General features: G+C 32.4%; 1 protein-coding gene across 5 annotated transcripts in view; it reads left to right on the forward strand.

Moving 5' to 3' along the window:
- Window positions 1–24,570, forward strand: part of ADGRL2 (adhesion G protein-coupled receptor L2) — a 180,618-nt gene that overhangs the window by 32,636 nt on the left and 123,412 nt on the right. For all 5 annotated transcript variants that reach the window (XM_063105500.1, XM_063105503.1, XM_063105505.1 and 2 more), the window contains exon 2: window positions 2,095–2,267. In XM_063105500.1, the coding sequence (XP_062961570.1) occupies window positions 2,195–2,267 (73 nt within the window). In that variant the 5' untranslated portion in view covers window positions 2,095–2,194. The remainder of the gene's footprint in view (window positions 1–2,094; window positions 2,268–24,570) is intronic.

Consider the following 24,570-nt stretch of genomic DNA (forward strand, 5'->3'; position numbering starts at 1 on the left):
CTTTTGCCACAGCAGTTGTAAACTTCAGGTTTTCTTTTGGATAGTCTTTGGAAGGTCAGAATGGGAAATGAACAGTACAAGCCAGCTAGTTTTGCAGGGACATGTGCCACATGTCTCTATCAGGTGCATTTTTGATGGATCATTCTTCTTTTTGTATTTTTCATTGAGAAGAGGAAGATTGCTCTTTCCTTTGTTTTCATCCTGTCTCTTTGGACAGAGAACCAAGCATTTGAGGTGTTCTCAGAACTGCATAGTACCAAAGGTGATGACCCTTCCTCCCTCCCCTACCCCTCCCTGCCCACCATGATACCTAAATGTCTTCAGTGCTTTCAGAGAGAGCTAAAACTTGGGCTGATGGTAAGACATGAACAGGTATATAGGAAAGCGGTTATATCTCTGAAACTGTGGCCATGATAAAACATATTCCTTATTATAGAAATATCTTGCTGGTTTCATCTGTGATTTTTACAGATCTCTATATTTAAACAATAGATAATAGTTTCAGATTAACTTTTTTTCATTTTTGGTGCGGTTGTTGATAAAGCAGGATAGTGCCTTTATGGTATGACAAATGTCCCAGACCATTTATAGTCTGTCTGCTTTTCCATTGAAGTTACATTACAGTGCACTGATAATAGAATACAGTAAACTGCTAATAGAATCCCATGTGATACATGAAACAATTACTAAATGCAGAATAGTTCAGATAATGTGAAAAAACTCAAAGTTGTCAGGAAAATTCTGTCTTCTAAATTTTCTTTATGCTTTAGTGACAGCATCTAAATTATGTAAGAGTTCGTTTTGTTTGAGTTATATATATACATAACATCAGAATAGGGTGGGAAGAATCCTCTCACTGCTCCACTTTATAAAACTCTTCAGTTGTAGCAGGTTAAGGGTAGCTTGAGAAAACTTGGTAAAAGTATTACTTAGAAGAAAATGATAGGAAGCTAATATGAAGAAACTGAGAGATGTCCCTTTAAAAGGAAAAATTTTAATTTCTTTATCCTCAGAGGCTAGCTATATTTGGGAACTGCCTTCATTTTATGTGTATTGTAAGGCTGATGTTTACCCTGTGACTCCTCACACTATCCTAGAAAGAAGTAAAATACCTGAATAGAACCCAGCAAATGACCAGGTCTCATGCGATCCTAGGAACCAAGAAATACTTAAAGTCACACTCCCGAAGTTTTTGTACTGTCTTTAAGTTCGGAGAACTGGATCCATGAGGGCTAGTCAGAATTAGACTTGACTCTGGGTTTTGTGTACTTTGCCACTCTTTTCCCAGATTTTTAAAAAATAGTGATGCAACTTTGTAGATATACTCATTGTAGCCCTGAGGGTTTTATTTAGGTCCACTGGGCTTAAGTATATAGGTTCAATCTTAAGAAGTTATACCTTGTTGTAAGAGCAACCAGTATATGAAACCTAAAACTTTAAAATAAAATAGTTATGAGACAATCACTTCATTAAACTGCTCCCTCTACAAGTAACTAGCAGTCAGAGAAATAACAGTTTGATACATGATGTTCAGGAATGTGGCGTTTTTAGAATGCCTTTGTTATATAAGTGAAAGTACACCCATATGTAAAGATTGTACACCTTATTTAGAAAAATAAACTCATTACATCTCTAATCTATCTTACAGGGAAACTGAATGAAATAATAAATGATATTGATGTTACCATCATTAGAAACAAAGTATATGTATGTATAAAATTTGGTTTAGAGATATTAGGTACTAAAGCTAGTACTTTGATAAAAAGACTATAATATGTCATGGAGAGACAGACATATTATTCTAAAGTGACTATCTGAGCTTTTAATGCTTTTTAAAGAAAATTTGTGTAACTATTCTATGAATTCATATGTCATGGTTATCTATAAATGCTTTTTGGGCTTTGACTGTTTTGAAGATGTGAGGCTCAGATATCTAGGATATAGGAGTAGCTTCCATATTGAATATAGAATCAAAATATATTTTATACTTAGGAGAGGGAGGGAGGAAGAAAAAGAGAGTTATTGTTATTGTTTTTGCATTTTTTGTGACGTAGAAGGCCCATAGAATAAATGATGGATTTGTTTGTTTTTCAGATATGAAGATCAATGATGCAGACTGCTGGGTTCGATGAAGCTGGACATTTATAACTAGATTCATTAAGGAATACAAAGAAAATATTTAAAGGGATCAATAATGGTGTCTTCTAGTTGCAGAATGCGAAGTCTGTGGTTTATCATTATAATCAGCTTCTTACCTAATACAGAAGGTAAGATGCAGTTTAAATTTTGTTTTTTAAATCCTGTGGAACTTGAATTATGCAATCTTTTTTGTATGGAAGTGGCTAGAATATTATTATATTATTTTAAAAAGTAGGTGTTAAAAATATTTTCTGAATGTCAAATTCTTTTCGGTGGTTGAATTATTTTCTTTACATAGCTATATGGTATATAGAAAGTACTAGATGTCTGAGTTTATATTTTAAATAAATTTATAAAATGTAATCATTCTAAATAATCCTAGGGAACTAAATGAAAGCATTGTTTTAGTGTGTATTTTACATTTATTGACTACATTTATTTCAGTAAAATGGAAAGAGTTTTGTGGTAACTGTTTCATTTCATCTTTAGATTTGTGTGCCTCTTAACTGTGGTCAGAGTTCTAAAACTTCAACAAAACATTTTTTCATATCTTTTAGAAAAACATTTTTTTGTAGTGCTTCCTTTTTAATGTTATCTGTATCTTTAACTATATATATATATATTCCTTATAATGTGAAAACTTGCAGAAGTATAGTTAACAATTTCCCTTTACTTAAAAAGAGATATGGAATTTTTCCTTAGCACTGTTGCTTTGAATTTTTTAAAACCTAGAAATAGTAATGAGGATAGTAATGAGAATATTTTTCGAGACAGATGTGACTTTTAAAAAAGTAAATATACTTTTGAGGCATAATGAAACAGTTGAAACTATCTTTTAGTCTTAAATATTATTTCCATGAGAAATTAACATCCACCCAGGTGCTTTTTGAGCAGGCTGGAAGTTAATATGGAGCTAAGATGTGTATAATTTTATAGCTAGTTGATAGTGGTAGTTATTGTATTCAGCATGAAAATATATCAATCTTGTAAAATCTGTGAAGAATACAAATCTCTGAGAAGTACATATAAAATATGTATTTTTTTAGTCCTAATTATTGAAAAAAATGTTTTACAGTTTTAAAATTGGTTTTCTATAAACTTTAAAGTGATCCCATTTATACCTATTAATAAAATGATAGCTAGAGAAAAAGAGGCATGCTGTCAATTTATAGAAAGAGGCTTGTTATTTCATTGTCTTTATGATAAGCTTCAATATGTTAACATATAAAGTTACAAATGGGTTAATATTTAATTTTCAGATGACATTGCTCATTGCTTTAGAATTGAACATTCATCAGATTTAACTTTAACATGTAATATATCTGAATGAATAGTACTGTAATGGTAAACAAAGAGCAGGAACTGAGTTTAATAATAAGAATCTCTGGCTTGGATTGTTAACGAAAATCTTGTGTATAGTCCATAATTTTGCATCTGTCTTTTGGGGAGAAAACATATTGAATTCCTGCTGTCATGTTTGAATGTTTTTATACATTTAAAAAAGATTCCATGTGTGGACCAATGGCTCAGTAGTCCACATAATGAAAAAGTTACCAATCAAGATAGAGACCACTTTGCTGGCACGGTAGCTTAACTCAGCGGGTAGCTAGCAAATAGAGACTTTTTCATGACATACTGCAGTTTTATTTCTAGTGTCATCTATCAGGTCAATTCATATCTGCTGTTAAGATAAATTTCATTTTTGGCGCATCAGACCAGGGGGTGTTGCTTTTGAAGCAGTTCTCTCCTAATGGGTAAATAGAACCTGGGACAAACCCACACCGCTAGCTGTAAGAGTATATACAGTTAATGCATACTGTTAGAACATTGATGCAACATCACATGGGTTTTTCTTAGAAAAGTTTTACATGACTTAATAGTCCTTTATTGCCAGAAAGCAGATAATGCTCCAAGAACATCTATAGAGAAAACCAATTAAAGTTAGGTATGAGACCGTAGGAAGAAAAATATAAATTTAACCATTCAGCCATTAAGTTTCTTCTGGGCCTTTACATGATTGTTATCTTTTAAAATCTTGTACAGATGAGTTCTTTTTGTACCCGTTTTTGGGTTCTTGCATGTAAACTCAGATAAGGTTTCGTAGGTGGTTTCTTCCTTCCTTCCTCATTTATTGAGTGACCAAATTGAACCAGGTGCTTAGGATTTAAAAATGCATAAGATACAGTTGTTACGCTTGAGGATCTCATGGTTTTCAATAGGGGTTGACACCTCAAATACCTATTAGTGCCAAGCAGGTAAAGTAACTTAGTTTAGCAGGCCAGTTAAGGTCTGCAACAGACAAGAAAGTGCTTGCCAGAGGATCCATGACTGCCATTCCAGTATTTAGCCTGGTTTTCCCAGTCTTCTGACTTTTTCAGTAGAAACCAGACATTAGAGGTTTTTTTGGCAGTTGGCCGGTACAGGGATCTGAACTGTAGACTAGAATTTTTAAATAATAGCAATAATTAAGATTTAAAGAACAAAACAAGCCTGTGTATTGCAGAATAGTCATGGGTAAAGCTTTCCCTTTTGGGAGCTTTCTTTTTTCCTGTTTACAGTAGTATTTTACTTTGGTGTATGATGTTAAAGTCTAAACATAATTATGGATTTGTTTTATATCATACATATGAGAGGTCAATTTCCAAATTTGTAAGAAGGGCTTATGTTCAGATGAACATTATAAATATATCATATTTTGTGTGCATGTTAAAGAGCAAATCACTAAGAATTTTTTGAAGTTTTAACATGGTAAAAGTGAATTATATAAAAGTTTAATTGTTAGAATTACCTTATCTGTATCTATCTAGGTGTTTGTCTATCTTGATGAGTCAGTTATTAAGAATAGAATCTTACCCATTAAGATTTACTTGTTTTAGCAAAATAGGAGCAATGTTTTATTTATTTGTTAAGTCTCTACTCTCCCGTGTGTCTTGGAAAATTATGTTTAGAATTTCCAAATAAAAAATGATTTTTTAAAGACCAAACTTTCAAAATGTTTTGTAAATTTTTCTTGTAATTGATTTTATTCCTAGAGAACTAGCCTCAAGCCCTTCAAAAGTCAGTTTTGTTGAGAAATTGTTGTGCTTTGATTCTTTCGGCCAATTTTTATAAGCATAGTAACCCACTGTGGAATCATGTATCAGTAAGTAGGAAAGTAAATTGAATTTTTGTGTCCTAGAGAATTAAATTATGCTATGTAATGGAGTCCTGGCAAGCATAAGTCAGACATATGAAGGCTTGCTGAAGTGACAAGTTACAAATAATAGCTATTTTTCAGCAAAGCTCATAATATAGGTTTCAGGTTGAATTTTTTATGTAATGAGTATGTAATTAGATTTCATTAGTCAAAATGTTAATTAACTCAAATTTCATTGTTGCTTATTTTAAAAAAAAAGTTATAACAGGTCTAAATGCCAGATATGACAGATAACAGCTTTACATATTTATTTTATAAAAATCAAAAAAATTTAAGATGTTGCTGTAAAATTGTATTTTACCAGTTTTTAACGTATTTTCAAATTCTCTAAGCACATTTTGTAATGAATTTTGAGTTACTGTTATCTTATTGAAAAATGATATGTGAATGATGTGTGTCTATAGGGTCTTTTCACTGTTTGGGTAGAAGAAAAAAGGTCTAGGATTTGAATATGAATTAGAAAAAACTTGTTTGGGGCATATAAATATTTCCTTCAGAAAGAAAGGAATTTGGTGGAAGGAATAGTAACTTTTTTCTCCAGTGTTAAACTCAAGGATTAAAATAATTCAAACTAATAGATTTATTCCTTTTTTCTTTTATTTTTTTATTTACACACGCATATAATAAAATGTACACACATATATGTATGCACACACATACTGCATGCCTATACATATACACACACATATGCAGTATGTCAGTTTCAGAAGGGCAAGGATTTGCCATTGCTGTTGATTGATGTGTTCAAGTGCTTAGAACAATGCCTGGTTTATAGAAAGCACTCAATCTGTATCCATTACATAAACCACCATAAATCTTTGAAGAGGTTCATAATCTTAACAGTGAGGGAGGGAACAATGAGCAGATGTAAGAACAGGGTGGTAAGTGCCCTGATGGTGTTCACACAGGCGTTGGATGAGGGGTAGTTGAGGTAGTGGATGCATGTCAGTAAAGTCTTCCAACTGGAAGTGATGATGATGCTTGAGCTGAGTCTTAATATAAGTTGCATATGCTAGGTAAAGGCAGTGGTGAGCGTAGTGTAGGAACAACAAAATCAATGGAGGTTCTCAAACTTTAGGTATAGCAGAATCACCTGGAAGGTCCGGGGTGGGGCCCAAGCATTAGTGTTTCTGACAAATTCCAGTGCTGATGGTGTTGCTCAGCATCAAACTATAAGAACCACTGCAGTATTGTGTGTGAGTGGAAGGTTGAAGTGAGGGGTAGGAGGACATGGATGAAGATAACTTTTTAAAAAGTATTTTTGAAAAAATCATGATTTGATTCACTGTAATTCAGAAGTTAGTAACCACTTGTTTCCTGGGAGTTAGTCTATATGTTTTCAGATTGCTCTTTATTTCTCTGATCAGGCTCGTTGGGCATAACTTTAGGCTTCAAAAGGATTTTTGTTTATTGATGGTATATTGAGAAAAAACAATTTGAAAAAGTCACACCAGATTGGAAAAAACAACATTTTCTGTTAGATATAAATGCTACATATAATAGAGCTACTAAGCTCTTGCTTCAATTTACTTCTTTTCATTGTGATACCCTTGTTCTTTTTCTTGCTGTGAATAACTATATGGCCATTGCTATGATAGCACTGAATTGACCTACTGTAGGGACTTAAGGTTTCCCAGTGTAGCAAAATTGACTACTTTTGTTCATTTCAGTATATTTGATTAGTTGAAATATAGGAGGTAAATTTTCGGCAAGGTACATGGGGATTTGGTTACGTGACTCCTGTTAAACTACCATGAAATTAACAGGAATTGTATATCCATGCTTGCTGCATGGCAAATGTAACCCTATTTTTTAAATTCATAAATTATATAAATTAATATATATTCAAAACGATGCATTGGTTTTTTAAAAGTGATTTTATTTATATTTTTTCAAATAGACCAATGTGATTTTACTCCTTAAGGAAATAACTATATTGTTCTTAGGGCACTTTAAATATTCTTTATTATGTTTTATGAGTGCAATGCAGTTTGATTGCAGCAGCTTTCTTCTCCATAGGTAGGGATGTAATTCCGTTTTATTTATTTATTTTTATTGTAACATAGTTGATTGTATATATTTGTGGGGTACAGAGTTGAATGTCATTGCCTCTGTGCTATATGTGATGCTTAAATCAGGATAATTAGTATATTCTTCATTATAGGATGTAATCGTTTTCTGTGGCCCTTTACCAACTCCTCTATTACGCCTTCTTCCCCCTCAGTTTTAAAAATATTAATGCCATTTACAAATTGTATGATGTTGCTTCTTATCTTGCAAAAATCCAAAGATGTTCTGTATTATTACTACTAGGATTCAAGATCAATGTAAATTTGTTCTGAATATGACTCAAAGTTGCAAAAAATAAAACTAAGCTCAATAGTATATACTGGTATATTTCAAAAATTTAATTTTGATTATACTTTGGTCATCTTATATATCAATATTGTGTCAAAATAAGCCATGATTTATAAATGAGAATTAAGTTCAAGTGCTTGATTGTTGATTTTTTTTCTTCCCATTTTTCCTCCTCCTTTCTATTCTATTCTGTTCCCCTTTTCCTCTTTTCCAATAGTGGAAAAGGTTTGTTTACCCACAGTTTCTGTTGATTCAACATTGCGTCTATTGCTGGTGGGAAAGTGTTGCAAATAATGTGTCATCAAAAGAGAAAAGACCTCATTAAATATTTAATAAATAAATTTGTTATACAATTATGATTTTCCTAAAGTAAAGAGGTTATTAGCTTGTCCACACTAAAGTAAATTTTAGAAATATTGACTTTACATGCATATTAGACATTTATTGCAGTTATTGTTATATTTTGAAAGAATCAATAGTATATTAAAGGTAGCTTAACTAAAAGCACAGGAGGTATTTAAAGCACCTTAATTTTGTGGAACTGTTTTTTTTTTTTTTTTAAAATTACTCATTACTCATTGATTTCAGTTTTGATGAGGCTCTTGCTTCATTTTATGAATTAATATACTTTTTCAGTTTTTTATATACTATATACTTAGGTTGTAGTATTAGAGAAAAAGATAGTGCAAGTGATTGAACACGTCTAAGTGTTATTGAAGAACCTTTTATGTCCCCCCCCCCAAAAAAAAAAAAACAACTGATTTATCTGCCATAATACTAAGGGAGTGTCTTATGAAAACATATGCTTGGTACCCTGTGGTACTCTTTATTTTCTTTTCACCTCCTCTGCATGACAGAGAATGACATATGACCGCCATGCAGGCTACATATATTAGACATCAGTGTGGATTAGTGAATGTCTCATGACATCTTTCAACACTGTTCCTGAATTCCTTTTGTCAACTTGACAGAAGTGATTGCAAGAGAATACCTAGTCCTGGCCTTAGTATCTCTTGGCTAAAATGTAAGGTTGAGAAGGGAATTCCATATCAGTGGTTTGGGAAGAAAAAACATTTATAATTTCTCCTTATCAGCATGTGACCCTCCTGAGTTTGACTTTTATGTCTGCCATAATTCTTGCTTTGAGGGCTTATATTTCTTTAAAATGTTTATTTTTTCCTTCTGATTTGAATGTAATATATCTTCATGAGAAAAATCAAAAAATCTAAAAGTTAAGATAAAAATTGAAAATTGTTCATAATTCTGTGATCTTGATATAAATAACCACAGCACATTTTCTTTTTTCCCCCGAATACGTATGCTTTATATTATTGATAAAAATATGTATAAAAGTGAAATTAGGTTTTTCATCTACATATATTCTTATATTCAGACTTTTCACTTCATATTATCATAAGCTGTATTACCATGCCATTATATATTTAAATAATGGATTTTAACAGCTACATTGTGATTTATTGTGTTGATAGAGTTTAGATGTGTTGTTCTCTCCAAAACTCATTGATATTTGATCTCCAGTGTGGCAGTGTTGGAAACTGATTGAGTCATGGGGGCGGATCCCTCATGAATGGATTAATACTCTTACTAGGTGGGGGATTAATGAGTGAGTTCTTGCTCTATTAGTTCCCGCTAGAGCTGATTGTTTGTTTAAAGGACCCTGGCACCTCCTCTCTCTCTCTCACTTGCTTTCTCTCTTGCCATGTGATCTGCTTGTACCTGGCACTTTCCGCCATGAGTAGAAATAGCCTGAGGCCCGTGCCAGATGCAACTGTCCCAGAATTGTAAGCCAAATAAACCTCTCTTTTTTATAAATCACCCAGTCTCTTGTATTTCTGTTATAGCAACACAAAACAGACTAAAACATATGTATATATCAAAAGTTATTTAATCCTATTCCTCTACCTACCAGCCGTATACACTTAATTTTTTTCAAGTAAATATCTGTATAATTTCTTTCACATCTGGTTATTTCCTGAGTCTAGAATCCTACAGTTCTGATTATAATATTAGAGATGTAAAGATATTCCAAATTGACTTTTTTGAACAGTTTTCCAGTGTTCACATTGATTGCCAGTGTGTAAGAGTATCAATCTCTATATACTTTACCAGCATTGATTTTACATTTTAAAAAGAATTTATGCTGTGAATGTGAAAAAGGATATTGGGTTTTAAATTAAATTTGTAATTTGGGGGCTACATGTGAGAACAAACACATTTTTTTATAGGTTTATATATTGGCCAGTTGTAATTTTGATGTGGAGTGGGGTTTTTTTTTTTCCTGTCAATTTTTGTTTATGTTGTTACTACTTTAATTATTTTTTATGTCATTGATAATACCATTTGTTATTTTTATTATGAAAAATGTGTTGTAGTTTGCCTTTAATTTTAATTTATACTGCTTAAATTTTTAATGAAAATTTCAAGCAGAAGACAGAAATTTGTAATATAATACTAATCAGATTTAACACAGTTATCAAAATCTTACTACATTTGCTTTATTCACCCCTTTTTTCTTTACTTTTGGATACATGGCTATTTTCTTTTGTGAGATCTTCCATTATTTTTATGCTTAAAAATTCATATCCATATCAGTTAACTACTCACTTGCATGTCTCTGAAGCTCTTGAATGTTTTTATTTATATTTTAATTCATCAGGAATTAACTTTGTTATATGAGGAGAGCTAAGATCTTCAGTCAATTAACTTAAAATGAAGTGAACTAATATTAAACCAACTGGTGTGAATCAAATTTTAACTAACAAAGCAGGGGAAGGTGATACATACCCAAATGAAAAATGGGTATGGACAATAATTGAAAAGATAAGAAACGAAAAAGAAAACAAACGAACACCATTTCTATCTGCGTAGATTGAACAAGGGATGGAAATGTCACTGTCCTTCTGATGCCAATATTTTATTAGTGCTCTTCTCTACTTAAATGATTTATTTTTGCATCTAGTCAATTTAATCAATTTTTTAAGGGATAATTTTTTGTTATACAGCTGAGAGAGAAGAGAGCAGAGAACAAAAATGTGACTATAGTTATAGTGATTGAAATATCCCCTAGTGAAGATAAATTTCTGGAGTTTAGGAATTCCAGATTGCCAAGAAACATAAGGAATTTTCTGGGGAAAAAAAATAAAGGGATTCAGGTGAAGCGGAGTTTTATTTTGCACAGGGGTTAAATCTAAAAAAGGGGGTCTAAGTAAAATTCTCATTTATTTTGTTGCTTATATATAGGATGCCTCTTACTGTTCTTTTGTACCTATCTCTTAGTTTCTAATTAATGTGTGTTTGTATGTGTGCATTAATCATAAGTTTTCCCTTCCTGATGGTTCTTTTTCTCTTTTTTTACTACTAAAATCTAAACCAGGTGGTAGATAATGCTGATATAAAATTCAGATTTCGGTTAGAGACAATATAATATGTTAATATGTTGATAAGAGCCAGTGACTGTCATTACCTTAGTCAAACCCAATAGAAAGGATGAACTGGTAGTGGCAAGAGCCTGTTGGATTATTGAGACCCACTTTTATATGGTAGAATGTTGAAAAGAAAGTTGGTAAAAGTGAAGGGACAGGTGGTGTAGGTTAAGTGCATTCCATTGTTTAAGGATAGTACTTTTTATAATTTTCCTTTTTTGGTGGGGGTGGCTTTTAGTAGATTTGAATACCTCAATTTGTCTCTAGGCAGAAGAAAAGGACAATGGGGTCCAGTGAAGAACAGGGAGGCTCATCTAAGAAAGGAGAGAATGTGTGTTAGGAATCAGGGAGATTCAGGAAGAGATATGTACAGAAGAAGAAATGTGAGGGAGGTCATGCTGGATTTTTAATATCTTATTTATCTAGAACAGTGTTCCTCAAATTTAATACACATGTAAATCACTTGGGGATCTTGTTAAAATGTAGATTATGATTCAGTAGTCTTGGAAGGTCCTTGAGAATTTGCATTTCTAGTCAGCTCCCAGGTGATGCTAAGGTTGCTGGTCTGTGAGAGGACATCTGTATCAAGGAATTTAGGTGATTAAAATGTTTAGTCTAGAAAATCAGATTTTGCATGACAATGACTTTCACTATTGCAAATCTGCAAATCAAGGTTTGTTTTTATCACAAACAGCATAGACAAAACATAGAAATAACATCACCTTCAGTTGTATAACTCATTTTACTGAAAAGGAACTAAGCTACATTGAAACTTTACTAAACATTTTTATATTTTGTTACACTTATGAACCTATTTTATATGCTTTTTATTGACCTTTTATCTGATGATTTTTTTTGAAAAATCCCTGGACAACAATGTAGCCTGATTCTTTCTCTCTAATATTTTCCTCTATTTCCCATTGGTCTGTCCTACTTTCATTCTATCATACATGTAAAAATTATTTTTAATAGCATTTTGATACAAATGATTTTTATTATTTAAATCATGTAATGCAAAGTGTATATCATGTTTGTCTTAATTCTTTTAGAAAAAGGTTTTTTTAAATTATTTTATACTAATTTTTCAAAGTCAACATATTTAAACAATTAAGAATTGCTGTCATTTTCACTTCAGTATTTATACTGTGACATATTAGTATCATGAGTGTAGAATGGTAGTACTTGAATGTAAACTGGTCATTAAAAACAACTAAAGATATTTTATCTGCCAAAGGTCACTTAGTGATTTTTTTTCACTTTGTAGCATTATGCATAATCAAAGATTCTTTTTTCTTTCTTCTTAGTAGTGGACATAATCTCTTCTTGCTTTTCCTGTCAGAGACAAAGATAGGTTACATTTATTTTAATTTTATGATAATATAAATTGCAAATTAAATTTATTTCTTCAGGAAGTTCATTAGACTCTTCAGCCTTTTAAAGCCAAAGAAAGTGAATAAATAGCAAATTTTAAACATTTTTATGTAAGTACCTTAAAGGTCAAAACATTTTTATTTTTATTTTTTGCTATAATTAAATTATTTTAGACTTGGAATCACAACTTGGAGATTAGCAGTGTAAAATTTTTTACTTTACAGATGAAGAAACTAAGGCCTGCAAAAATTGTCCCTTTGCCAAGTTCTCCTTACTGCCAGTTCATTTTTCTTGAGGCTGTCACTTAATAATATATAAAATATATTGTAAAATATATTGCTTAACATTGTTTATAACTTAAGGTGATTATCAAGAGGTAATTTATTTCAAACTTTTCTTAATATTCAGTGCCATCTCAGATAAAAAGCTATATTAAGATTGACTTCGTTTTGTAGTGAAAATTATATATATTACAGGAGGACCACTCTTGCTAACTCTGCAACTTTCAAATAATCTTCAGAAGTTTATATCCACAGCATATATTTTTTTTAAAAAAACACAACTTTTCTTTGAAGGTAACCAACTATTGCTGAGAAGAATTAACTACCAGAACACTGAACACCTGTAATAATTATAACAATAATTTTACCTTTTACTATATTTAGTTATCAGTTTATGCTGATTATCAGTCATCATTAACATAGTTAAAAGGCATGCCTCCTGAGCCTTCATTCAGGTATGGGTTTTGGACCTTATCTTGTCCAATCATTAGTTTGCTCACAATAGGAAACTCATTTAATCCTTTGCTTTGTTTCAGAGTTTAAGCAAATAGAGACCATCACTGTTAGCTTTCGAAAGCTCTTACTTTTGTTGCATTAAGGGTACTCACTATAGATTCTGTGATCTTGCTTTATTTACCAGAAAGCTTGTCTTTGAAAGCTGTCACTCCATTCTTTCAACAGTGTTGTTAATTGACTGATAGCAAAGATTGAGTGGAAAACCTTTAGGGACAAAAGACAGGGTTATAGATAGGTGCAACTCCAGTTTAAAGTTTGGTGAATCTTTGCCTCTCAATCCTCTGTTTGTACTAAAATACTAAATACAGACTAGAAGAACAAAGTATATTTAAAAACATTCAGAAATGTTAAGCAACAATAAAACCCTGTAACCATTTAAATGACAGCAGCTAACTATTTGAATTAACTTTGTGTTTTGCTTAATTTGGGACCCTAATTATTCTTAACTTACGTGAGTAGATTTCAATTATAGTATCCTGAAGGGATTTGTAGCTAAGGCAACTAAAAGAGTCATTTTACATAAAGTAGTTTTGTTCAGCTGATTAAGAAAGTTAAAATGTAGTGATGTAAAATTGAAACCCTCTGACAAGGTCCAAACAAATGTTTTTAATAACTTTGTTTTAAAAAGATTAAACTAAGTTTAATTTGAAATAATATTTTGGTCTTTTAGGAAGATTGACCTCATTGTAATATTACTAAATACGTGTTAAAGATTGCGTGTTTTAGTAAAGAAGTAACACTTTAAAAATAAGGACAGATTTGTCAAAATGGACAACTTTAAGTAATGTTTATTGGCTTTATAATTCCTGATATACAGTTTGACATCTTTAAATACATAGGTTTGAAAGAGAAGTACAAATAAATAACTTGAATGACTAGCACCTTTTTAATTCTGTATCAACGTTGTAACGCATTTCATTTGAACATAGATCAGACACTCATTTACAGATTTGTAACGCTATATATCAAGAAATACAGGGACACATGATATGGTTGACAGTTGTGCTGCAGTTGGTGTACAGATTCAGTATTTAACTCGCCTTTCCTAAATACTCCTCCTTCCTAGAACAAGAGAACACATTAATTTTGAATATCTTTACCAGGCTGTGAAAGTTACTTCATGACTTAATCACTGGTTACTGGTAGATGCTACTTTGGTTCCTTACTAATCTATGCACGAGAGCACAGCATAAAAAAAAAAAAGCATTTGCCACCATCAAAAGACCATTTTGAGACTTAACCATAACATTTCACTAGGGTCTTATAGCTGTCTAATAGTCTAATCCAGTGAACAAAGTTAAGAGCCAGCAGCTCTCTTCTCTTTCTGATCTTCTCAACACTTTTAAGTCCTCTTTATCCTCTTTTCCTCTCTTCTCCCTCTTTACACCTTCTTTCAGTTTTTGAACATCTACTATATGTTAGTCATTTTCTTTTCATACCTATATTTTCATTATTTTCTTTAGTGTTGTCAGTCTTGACCAGTTTTTCTCTGAGGAAAACAAAATCTAAAAACATCTATCATAAAATTCACAGTCCTCAACTTTGACTACAGAGCAGAGTTTTCCCTCCCGTAGCTCAAGCCATGCTGTATTACTAACTGTTCATTTAAAACGGTCCAATAAATTCACATTTCCACCTACTGTTTGTTTTTGTTCTTTAGGATACTTTTCAAAAGCGAGTAAGATGAAGCTTTTTCCTGTGTAAGTGGGAATTCTCTGAATTTATAGAGCGGTACAGTCCAATATAGTAAGCCACTAGCCACAAGTGGTTATTGAGCACTTTAAATACAGCTACTGTGACTGAGAAAGTACATTTTTATTGGACAAAACAACTTATAGGTACTTTTTTTCTTTCAAGGCCTTTTTTTGTCTATTTGGTCACCTGTTATACCTCCTTTATATGTTTCAGTGAATTTCTTAAGGTCAGGGACAATGTTTTCTCTTTTTTTTTTTTTGTTTGTATTTTTTCATAGGGCTTAGGCACTAAAAAATATTTCAATTAATTGGGAAGCTTATTCAAGGAGACTGAGTACCACAGCAACATGTTAATTTTACTCCTGGGGCAGCCCACTAATGATCACCTAAAAACGATGCAGTGAGTTTGTGAATACTGAAAGCAAACAGGGACTGATGCTTGCATAGTCTTTAGGATTAACATTTGAGTATACTTTACGATTTAGTTGTAGCAAGCCCTAGTTACACTGCAACCTCCCTGTTTTTACATGATTTTGATAATTCTTTAAGTTATTTGAATGGTAATAAAGTACACCTAAGTAAGTAGTTGACTTCTGTTCCCTAAACACAGAGCTTTCTTCTTAAGAAATTAAGTGATGAACCTAGTTGATACTGCTGTTTTCTGTCGATGGTTTGAGAAAGTGCTTCAGAAGATAAAATCATTATGAAGGCATCACTTTAAAAATGATGAGTAATGAATATCTCTAGTCATTTAGAAAATTCTTATGATTTTGTCTTGGAATTTTTTTTTTTAATAACTAGAAAATTCTTCTCTGTGACTTTAGCTTAAATATGAGGAGAAAATTTATCCATGTAATGGGTAACAGTGTTTTATTATAATGATATTTTACATGGACTTATACATGACACCTGAAAGTATATTACTTTTTTGGTTAATAATGACCTTACCATTAACATTAAAATGTTTTATTTACAGCTTGTAATATTAAAAATGATGACTTTGCTGGGGGAAACCTTCATAAGATGCTATTTAAATACATACGTGTGTGTATGTATATGTGTATATTTGCAGTCAAAATTTCTTATTCTCTCTTTATTTAGCATTTGCAAATGGATATCTGATTTACCATGCTGTCTCTGTATGATTTAGAAAAAAAAATTAGCTAAGTCTTTATTTAGTAGAAATTGAGGTAAATACACAGAACTATGGGATGTATTTTTTACGTTAAATTTGAAGGGGAAAGCATTTGACTTAAAATATATTCTGTAATGCTACTAAATATTCTAGCCTTAAGTACTTTGTAGCTAAAAGATTTCCTCAAAAAACTTTACAAAGTTTTCATTGACATGTTCAGCATTGATTGAGGTTTCAGAAGTGCTAGTTTCTCACATCTCACAGTTTATACCACCTCTTGCTTTATTACAGTAATGGTATAGCTTCTTATGGGGAGAGATATTTATGAATATAATCTGATATGTTTGTGGAAAAAAATAACAGCAGTAATACTCTATAAGAAGTTTATATATTTGTCACTTAAGTATTAAGGAAATAAGAAAATATTCTAAAATTTATAGTGAGTTATACTGAATATAACCTTGATTTAATTGTCCTTTTATGGTACTGCTTCTCCAAAATATGATCATATGAAAATATCTATTGAAAAACAAACCTCCATGGATTTGAGTAAAAATTTCTTTTATTCCTCTTTATTTAGCATTTGCACATTTATATCTGATTTACCAGGCTGTCTCTCTTTGTGTCTATCTGTCTTTTTCCTGCTTGTTTCTGTTCTCATTCTCTCTGGCAACTTCGAAAAAAATAGTAAATTTTATAGTTAGTAGAAATACACTTTCATGGTTTTGGCAGCTAAGTACTGTAGTCTACAAGTAAAGATATACTGGAACTGAACTTTTTAAAACTTTGTTAAATGACTTTTTTCACTATGCCTAAGAAAATTTTATTAGTATTTATTCTGCATGAAGATCTGATACTTTAAATTTACCTTATATAAATCAGATTTTTTTTTTCCCTTCATAGTGGAAAAAATAATTGAACTGTCAGTCCATTCCAAGAGTGAGAAGGCAGATGCAGCTGGTCCAGAGGAGAGGGTCTAGTTGGTGCATAAAAAATTCATGTCAGCATTTTGACACTGCATTTTTTGGGGGTATCTGTTATCACTGAATAGGAAACTGTTTCAAATTGACAGGCAGACAGAATGTTGTGCTGAATGTGTAAATTGGAATTATCACATCTAGCAGTTCCCTTCACCAGGTGCCGGCATGGAGCTCAGTTCTGCACTGATGTCAAGAGAGTGCCAGGAATAGTTTTATTTGCTAATTATCCCTCCTCTCTTCCAGTGTCAGGTTTTTTAGTAAACAGCTTGCCCAGGTGTTTTTAGGAATGCTTAGCAGGACACTGCAAGACTGCAGGTGCTTTTGTGGCAAGAGGATGCCATACAGAACACTGAAAACGTCTATATCCATCTGTGTGGAAAAGATTATTGCTTTTAAGGGTTTTACTCTTTAACGTACTGAGAACAATACTTGACAGTATTTTGTTGGCCCCGGAGGTACTCGTGAGGGCAAAAAAGTGGGGGTTAGTGTTTTTAGAAAACTAGAGCATTTAATTAGGCTTTATGTTTGCGGCTCTTTAAAATGTTTATGATTTTTAACCTATGGGGATAAGCGGTGAAATTTTCAAAGATTGTGAAAAACAAAAGCAAATCAAGTGTTAAGGAATTTAAAAGATGATTTTTTCTTTCTTCATGCTTTTTGATCTTACTGGAAAACTTTAATACTACATGATGTAATTGCTACTGGCTTTTTTTCCTGTCATTTTTTAAAAGAAATTCTTTTGTAATATAGTCCTATGGTGTTTGAAAACAAAATTTAGAATTTTATGCTTTACGAACTTATAAGTGCTTTGCAAATTTATAAGTTGCTAAGTACTACTCAAATTATTTTGTGTTTGAAGCATTTAAACAGTTCCTTTTCTGGAAATTTAGTAACTTAAATCACAAAATTATCTTTTAATTAGTTCTGTTAGTCTTATCTTGACTGTCATAAATATTTTTCTTCAAGGGTTTATGGTCTTTCATTTGCCTATCCTGTGGCCATTCTAGATTGCATTTTTGTTTTCTTTTTTCTAATCATCTTTGCATTATGGTAAGATAATGAAGTGTTATGTGCTCAAAATATTAAGATTTTATGAAGCTTCTTATAATTTTACTTGGACTCTGAAAGTTGTAATAGCATTTCTCCAAACAGTCACATTTCAGTGATACTGCTGAACATTTTACAGTATTTATCCTGTCAGATTTGGTTTAGGATAAGACATTATTGTCATTTGTATTGACTTGGTCTCTGTTTCTTTTCACTGACATATCCTGTAGTGAAATTACTTTTATACGAGTTTCTATTGAGAACAAAAGGTATATATTCAAAGGCAGTGATTTTTGCTGTAAAGTCCTGTGGTCCAAATTTTGATTCTTTTACTTACCAGCTATGTGAACTTGTGCAAGTTGTATAACAAGTCTGCATTTTCTTATTTATTATAACACTGGGGAAATGCCTACTTTTTTAGAACTGTTGACGCTTAGAAATAAAATGTTTAAACATTTATTTATCAGTAATTATTTTACAGCTGCCATGTGCCCAGACTGTGCTATGTGCTAGGTATGGTTCTTGCCTTTAAGGGAGTTAGCAATAATTATGGTATGTGATGACACCTACAAGGGAACAGAGAGAGCTGCATAGGTGGCACATCCAGCTGAAACTGAAACAATATAGACACCTGAATGAGTAAGAACTGGCCAGCTGAAGAATGAGAAAGGCATTCCAGGAAAAGGGAGTAGAGTGTGCAGAAATATTGCCACTAAAAAAGGTGGTGAATTGCAAGTGGTTCAATACATGTGCAAGGTGAGAGAAGTGACAAGAGATGGCGCTGGATGAGGTTGGAGCCAGATCACGAAGGGCTTTGTGTGTCATGTGGAAGAGTTAGGATTTTATAACGTAGGTGACAGATAATTATTGAAAAACTTCAGAGGTGGTTATAGATTTTTATTCTATTAAGTATTCATTTGGGTTGGATGGGGTTGACTACTGAAAGCAGAGAGAACTTCTGTTCAACAAGTTCCTGTGGGGCCAGGCAGTTAACATAAACAGGTGAAGTAGGCAGGGTGTAAAGAAACAAGGCTGGAAAGTGCTTGCTTGTCTAAAGTAGGCAGGTGCTACTCAGCTTCAGGTGATTATTTTGTTATTATTTTGATATTTTTCTCAATGTGAATATGTTGTCAGTTCAGGTGATTTTTTTTCCAAGAAAAGTTGGAAATTGGATTTGAATGTCATACAAGGGTTCATCAAGAAGTTCATGGAAAGTTTTGTATATCTTTTTAATTCTATTTTTCTGTGAGATTTTTGAAGTACCCTCATATCTCCATATTTTGTTATGTTGGCCACTAGTTCAAAACACAAATTCAGATACTGAGGTGGAAAATGAAATATACTGGTGAGCTGAATTTATCCTGTGGTCTGCCTCTTTGTTCGTTTCTTCTTAAATAAGACTATTTCAGTAATTCAGGTGAGAAAGAATGCAAGACTAGAAAATTGCAGTGACATTAGATAAAAAGGAATGAAGTGATGAGATTTCAGAAGCAGAATTGATGGGATTTGGTAAATCACTGATTTGGGAAAGGGTGATTTATTCAAGTTTGTTGGTCGTAAGGAACAGGGACTAATGTACATTTGTGAATAAGGTAAACTGGACTTTCTCCCAGAGATCCAAGGGGAGTCCTATTGCCTGGCTCGCCCTTGTGGAGTTTGGGAGATGGAATGGAAACTGGTCATTATCTAGTGCAGATCCACAAAGGAGCAGCAGTCGTTTCGGGGACTCTGCTTACTTGCTTAGTTGTTTGTGCCCATGGCTTCTCTTTGAATCTGCCTACTACTTCTCCCTGCTACCAGCTGGCTATTCTTCCCTCTACTCTGTCTTTTCTTTGTCTTTCCCCCATTGCCTTACTCATAGTTTCTACTCCCTTGCAGTTTTGTTTTAGGATTTCTAGTGAACCCCACCAAGCCTGTGCTACCGTGTCAGCTTCAGCTCTTAGAATTGCCCTATGTTTCCCAGTTCAAATTCTTGAGAACAAAGAGAAACTTGAGGGCTTCACTCCTCTTTTTATATGAAGCCACATCATGCATTGCTCTCAGAGTCATGCGCTGACTACCCTTGAGTCAAAGAACCATGTCTTTTTCAGTCAGCTGTGTTAGTTGCTGATAGGATCTCATAGTTGGGTTGGTCTTGCCCCCTCAGCAGTGCCTGTAAGCAGAGCATTTGAGTTAGAATGAACTTAGTGCTGATAGAAATGGCAATTTATATCTAGGTCTGGTGAGTGTGAATCCTGGGAGTCAAGGTAGATCATGAATTTGCCAAGATAAAAAATAGAAGAAGAGAAATTGATTTGATGGATAATTTGTGAGGTCAGTTTAATAAAGTTACTCCCATTAAAAATATCATTAATAGTAAAAATAATAGAAATATCCTGGGACTTAGCCAAACTTGTCAGTGGGGCATACTTAATTACAGGGTTAAAAAGATATTCGTAGGGTCTTAATATTCCATAATTTATAACAAGCATTTAAGCTTGCTTTAATCATTAAATAATAAACATGAGTAAAGTTGGAAAAATTTTATTGTAGATATATAGAAATAATGAGATTTTAATCTCTTTCTAATTTGTAATTTTAATTTAAATTCTAAAAACGATGGCTGCCCTTGGTTGGACCCTTACTAGATGTCAGGCGCTGTAATTGGTGCTTTATATTCATTGTCCTAGGTAATGCTCCTAACAGCTCTATGAAGTTTATACTACTTCTCAATTTTGTAGCTGAAGAAACTTAGCACACAGTTAGGTGACTTAGGATTAAATCAATAATGAATGCAGACATGAATTCTTTCATTTCCAGGAATGTCTGACACAAAATTCACAATGCTCTTTAATTTGTATAATAATGAAAATCCGTTTTTATTTTTAGTTTTGTAATGTTTTAGATGTATATATTGTGGTGTCTGCAATTTAGCCATCCATAATTTTAGCAGTGCATATATGTAAAAGAAATGGGTTTAAAGGTTCATAAATATACAAACACTGTTCACACTCAAGCTAGGTCTCCTGCAGACAGCAAACTGAAAAAGTGGAAGATGTCGCATTCAACAGATAGTTTTGTCTCTGGAGCCAAACATCTTTCTTAACTTTATTTTTAAATTGCATTAATTGGATATTTTGGAATTGCATAAACACATCAGTAGAAAAGCTTTTTCAGCCTACAGATGCTTCTTTTTGGTGGCAATCTTCACATAATACCAGCTTGTTTTTCTCTTAAATTCCCCATCCATTCACAGCTTGTATGCAGAAAGGGTTTTGTTACTAATCAATAAAGACACAATTGAAAGATTATATCATGATTTGAATATACCTCTTTTTTTAAAACTTTATGGTTTCTTAATATATGAAGTATTTAAATAAGTTATTGCATAAATAAAGAAACTTATTTTAAAAATGTCATTCTGTGACATTTTTAGATAGAGTATCATTGGTTATATATACAACCATCTGTGGACCTCTTAGAAGAGTTTTTCTTGTGTTTAAACAGCAGTTAATCTTCTTTACCCTCACTGTTGTCAACTAAATCTTTATTGTTATATTGATATTTTTAGAATGGCTCTTGAAAATGTATGGTAATGCATTTTATCTCCAAGTTAATGGTTAGTTGGAACTAGAAAAATAAGAAAATTTAAAGATAAAGATTTGGACCAGTGGAGATGAAACTGGAAATTAGGAAGGATAAAAGTTAAATATTATAATACCATAGCTCTCTGAGGTATAAGCAATTAGTTCTAGCCACTGAAACTTATTATTATTCTCCTAGGATAATAGCAATGTTGTGTTACATTAAGGCTACATATAGAAAATTTGAAATTCTATATACATCATATATCACAATGGGGAAAGCCAGACCTAATAACACCTAGGATATAGAATTAATCACTGAGCCAGTAGTACTACTTCTAGATTTGATTTGATTTGATTTGATTCATTCATGGAGTCATTTGTTATTTTATTCAGCAAATGCTGTATTTATGGAGTTTTTATTATGTGCAATTTTTTTGGTGGTTGATAGTGTGAAGAACTGAAACTAAGAATGAACATCATTTTACCTATTCCCCGTAAACTTCCTCTTAGGGCAAGAACAAATAATGCTGGAGGAATGTTTAAGTGATCCTTATCCTATTCATACTATTGTGAGAAAAATTATCAAAATTTGTTTTGAAAAAAATTTCCCATAAAACAAAATACATAAAAACTATTCCAGTTTCTAACTACCAAATCACAAAGAAAAATGAACAAAGTTGGAAGGCTGAGAATATGATTTCTGACATCATGTTTATACTTTCTCATCGATAATATTCTGTATAGATTTTACAAAGACAAGGGGTCTGTTCATTTTATGGGGGTCTAACACTGCAGTGAAGTTAGGTGGTTTGTTTGTGATCAATAACTGGAGCTAGCTGGTGTTAGAATGTGAATTAGAAATCAGGTTGTATGGGTCTTACGCTATTGATCTTTAGTCTCTGTAGGATTGATTGCCTTCTGGTTTAGGCCTTGTCATATATTAATTGAGGATGGGCAACAGACAGCTCAGATTGGTCTTCATTTTTGTCTTGCAAGCTTTTGAAGCACCCAAACCACAGTAACCAATGGATGGGACTCTGGGTTGCTTGGTCCTATCATTTCCCTGTTGCCTCCTAAGTACTGCACAGTTTCCACAGAGCCTCAGATTTTAATGATACTTCCAGAAAGGATCCTTCTCTAGAAACTGGAAATATTGTCTGAAACCATGTTTGATAGTCCTTTTGCTCTGCTACCGTACCCCCCAAACTTAAGGAATGGACACTTTGCTCTAAACGGTCGTGGCTCCCTCCTGTGATGATTCTTAAGTTGCTGAGAGTGATTGTAGTAAACAGATCAAAAGATGACGGATGGATGGGAAACCTCCATCTCTTGCTGTTATTTACATTTGATTTAGTGTAAAGTGAGATCTAACTGTTTACATTAGGACCGATTAAGGGGGGGAAACCCAAGAAACCAGGTATCAAATATTGAGAGCTTGCTACAGATAAAAGAGCATGTTTTCTCACACACAAAAAGATTGATAGTTGTTACATATATTTAGTTGTAGGAAAAAAATAATGAAGTTGTCTGAAAAGATTAGAAGTCAATACATTTGACCCAAACTTATTGAATTATGTTTCACAAGTATTAAATCACCTCTAGACCATTGTAGTTCCTTAGTACCAAGAATTAAATTAATCTGGAGAGCATCAGATATTTTATTTTTTGACAATTTTAAGTGTTTGTAGAATCAACATTAAAAAATAATTATAGTTTTCTGATATAAGTAGTAATCTATTCTGGAGGAAGAGTTAAAAGTGCTAGAATTCAATTTTTCATTATTACAAGTCATTAAAACTATGAAAACAATTAAATTTTTAGCATTTCAGATCTTTTAATTTTATACTTTACTATGCATTTATTTACCACACATATGGTTCAACAATGATATGGTACGTACCTAAATAGCAAGTTGTCAGATGTATTCATTTCATGCTTAATTCCATATATCTTTCTACACATAAGGCGCTCAGTGTGAGCCTCAGAACTGTCAAGCATAAAGATTTTTTTGTATGGAGAATTAAGTGCCAAGTGATGTGTCTGAAGGTTACATATCATTTGGCAAATATGTACATATTTAGTGAGGACCTGTTTCTTATTCAGAAGAAATTGAGTATATTTTTCTGCAGCATTGAGACAGTGCCTAAAACAATCCATTTTTCTCTCAAATAGCATCATTGACATGTACAGAATATTGCACTAGGGAGTGAGTTGACCAATGGTTTATTAAGGGTAAAATTTTTTTTTTAAAAAATATGATTACTGCACTGTTTCGATTCAATTTGACAGCCTTATTTACATCTCTGTTAATATGGAAGTTTCAATCATTATAAGTATATTCACAGTGAAGTAGGAAAATGTGATTTCCTCACCTCCTTAGATTTGATTGTCCTTTTTACTTTATTTCTAAAACTTGTGGCTCTCAGTATACTGCTTTACAGATAGCAGAATCTCCATATGTGTTAGTATCTCTAGGCCTTTTCTCTATTCACTATTCACAGTAAATAGGTTTTACTTTTTAAAAGATATTAAGTTAGCTAAAGAGCTTCATTGTTTTTCAACTTTTCTTTTATATTTCTAAAACTTTAACCTTCAATTATTTTGTTTTTCTAAAGTTTAATCTAATTTTAAATGTTGACAAAGCTAGTTGTGACACTGGTCAACATATTCCATATTGACAGTTGATGAGTGGGCCTTGTCTGATCTCCCCTAATCAGACTTTTACTTATATAAAGATAAATGTGAAGTATTAGAATTGGAATTGTTTTAGCTGCTTTTATACATTGCAACTTTTTTTTTTTTTTTTTTTGGTCACTTTTATTTGGGGATAAGGAATGTTCACAT

Source organism: Cynocephalus volans, chromosome 8 (assembly GCF_027409185.1).
Source record: "Cynocephalus volans isolate mCynVol1 chromosome 8, mCynVol1.pri, whole genome shotgun sequence".
In the NCBI taxonomy this organism is placed as follows: Eukaryota; Metazoa; Chordata; class Mammalia; order Dermoptera; family Cynocephalidae; genus Cynocephalus; species Cynocephalus volans.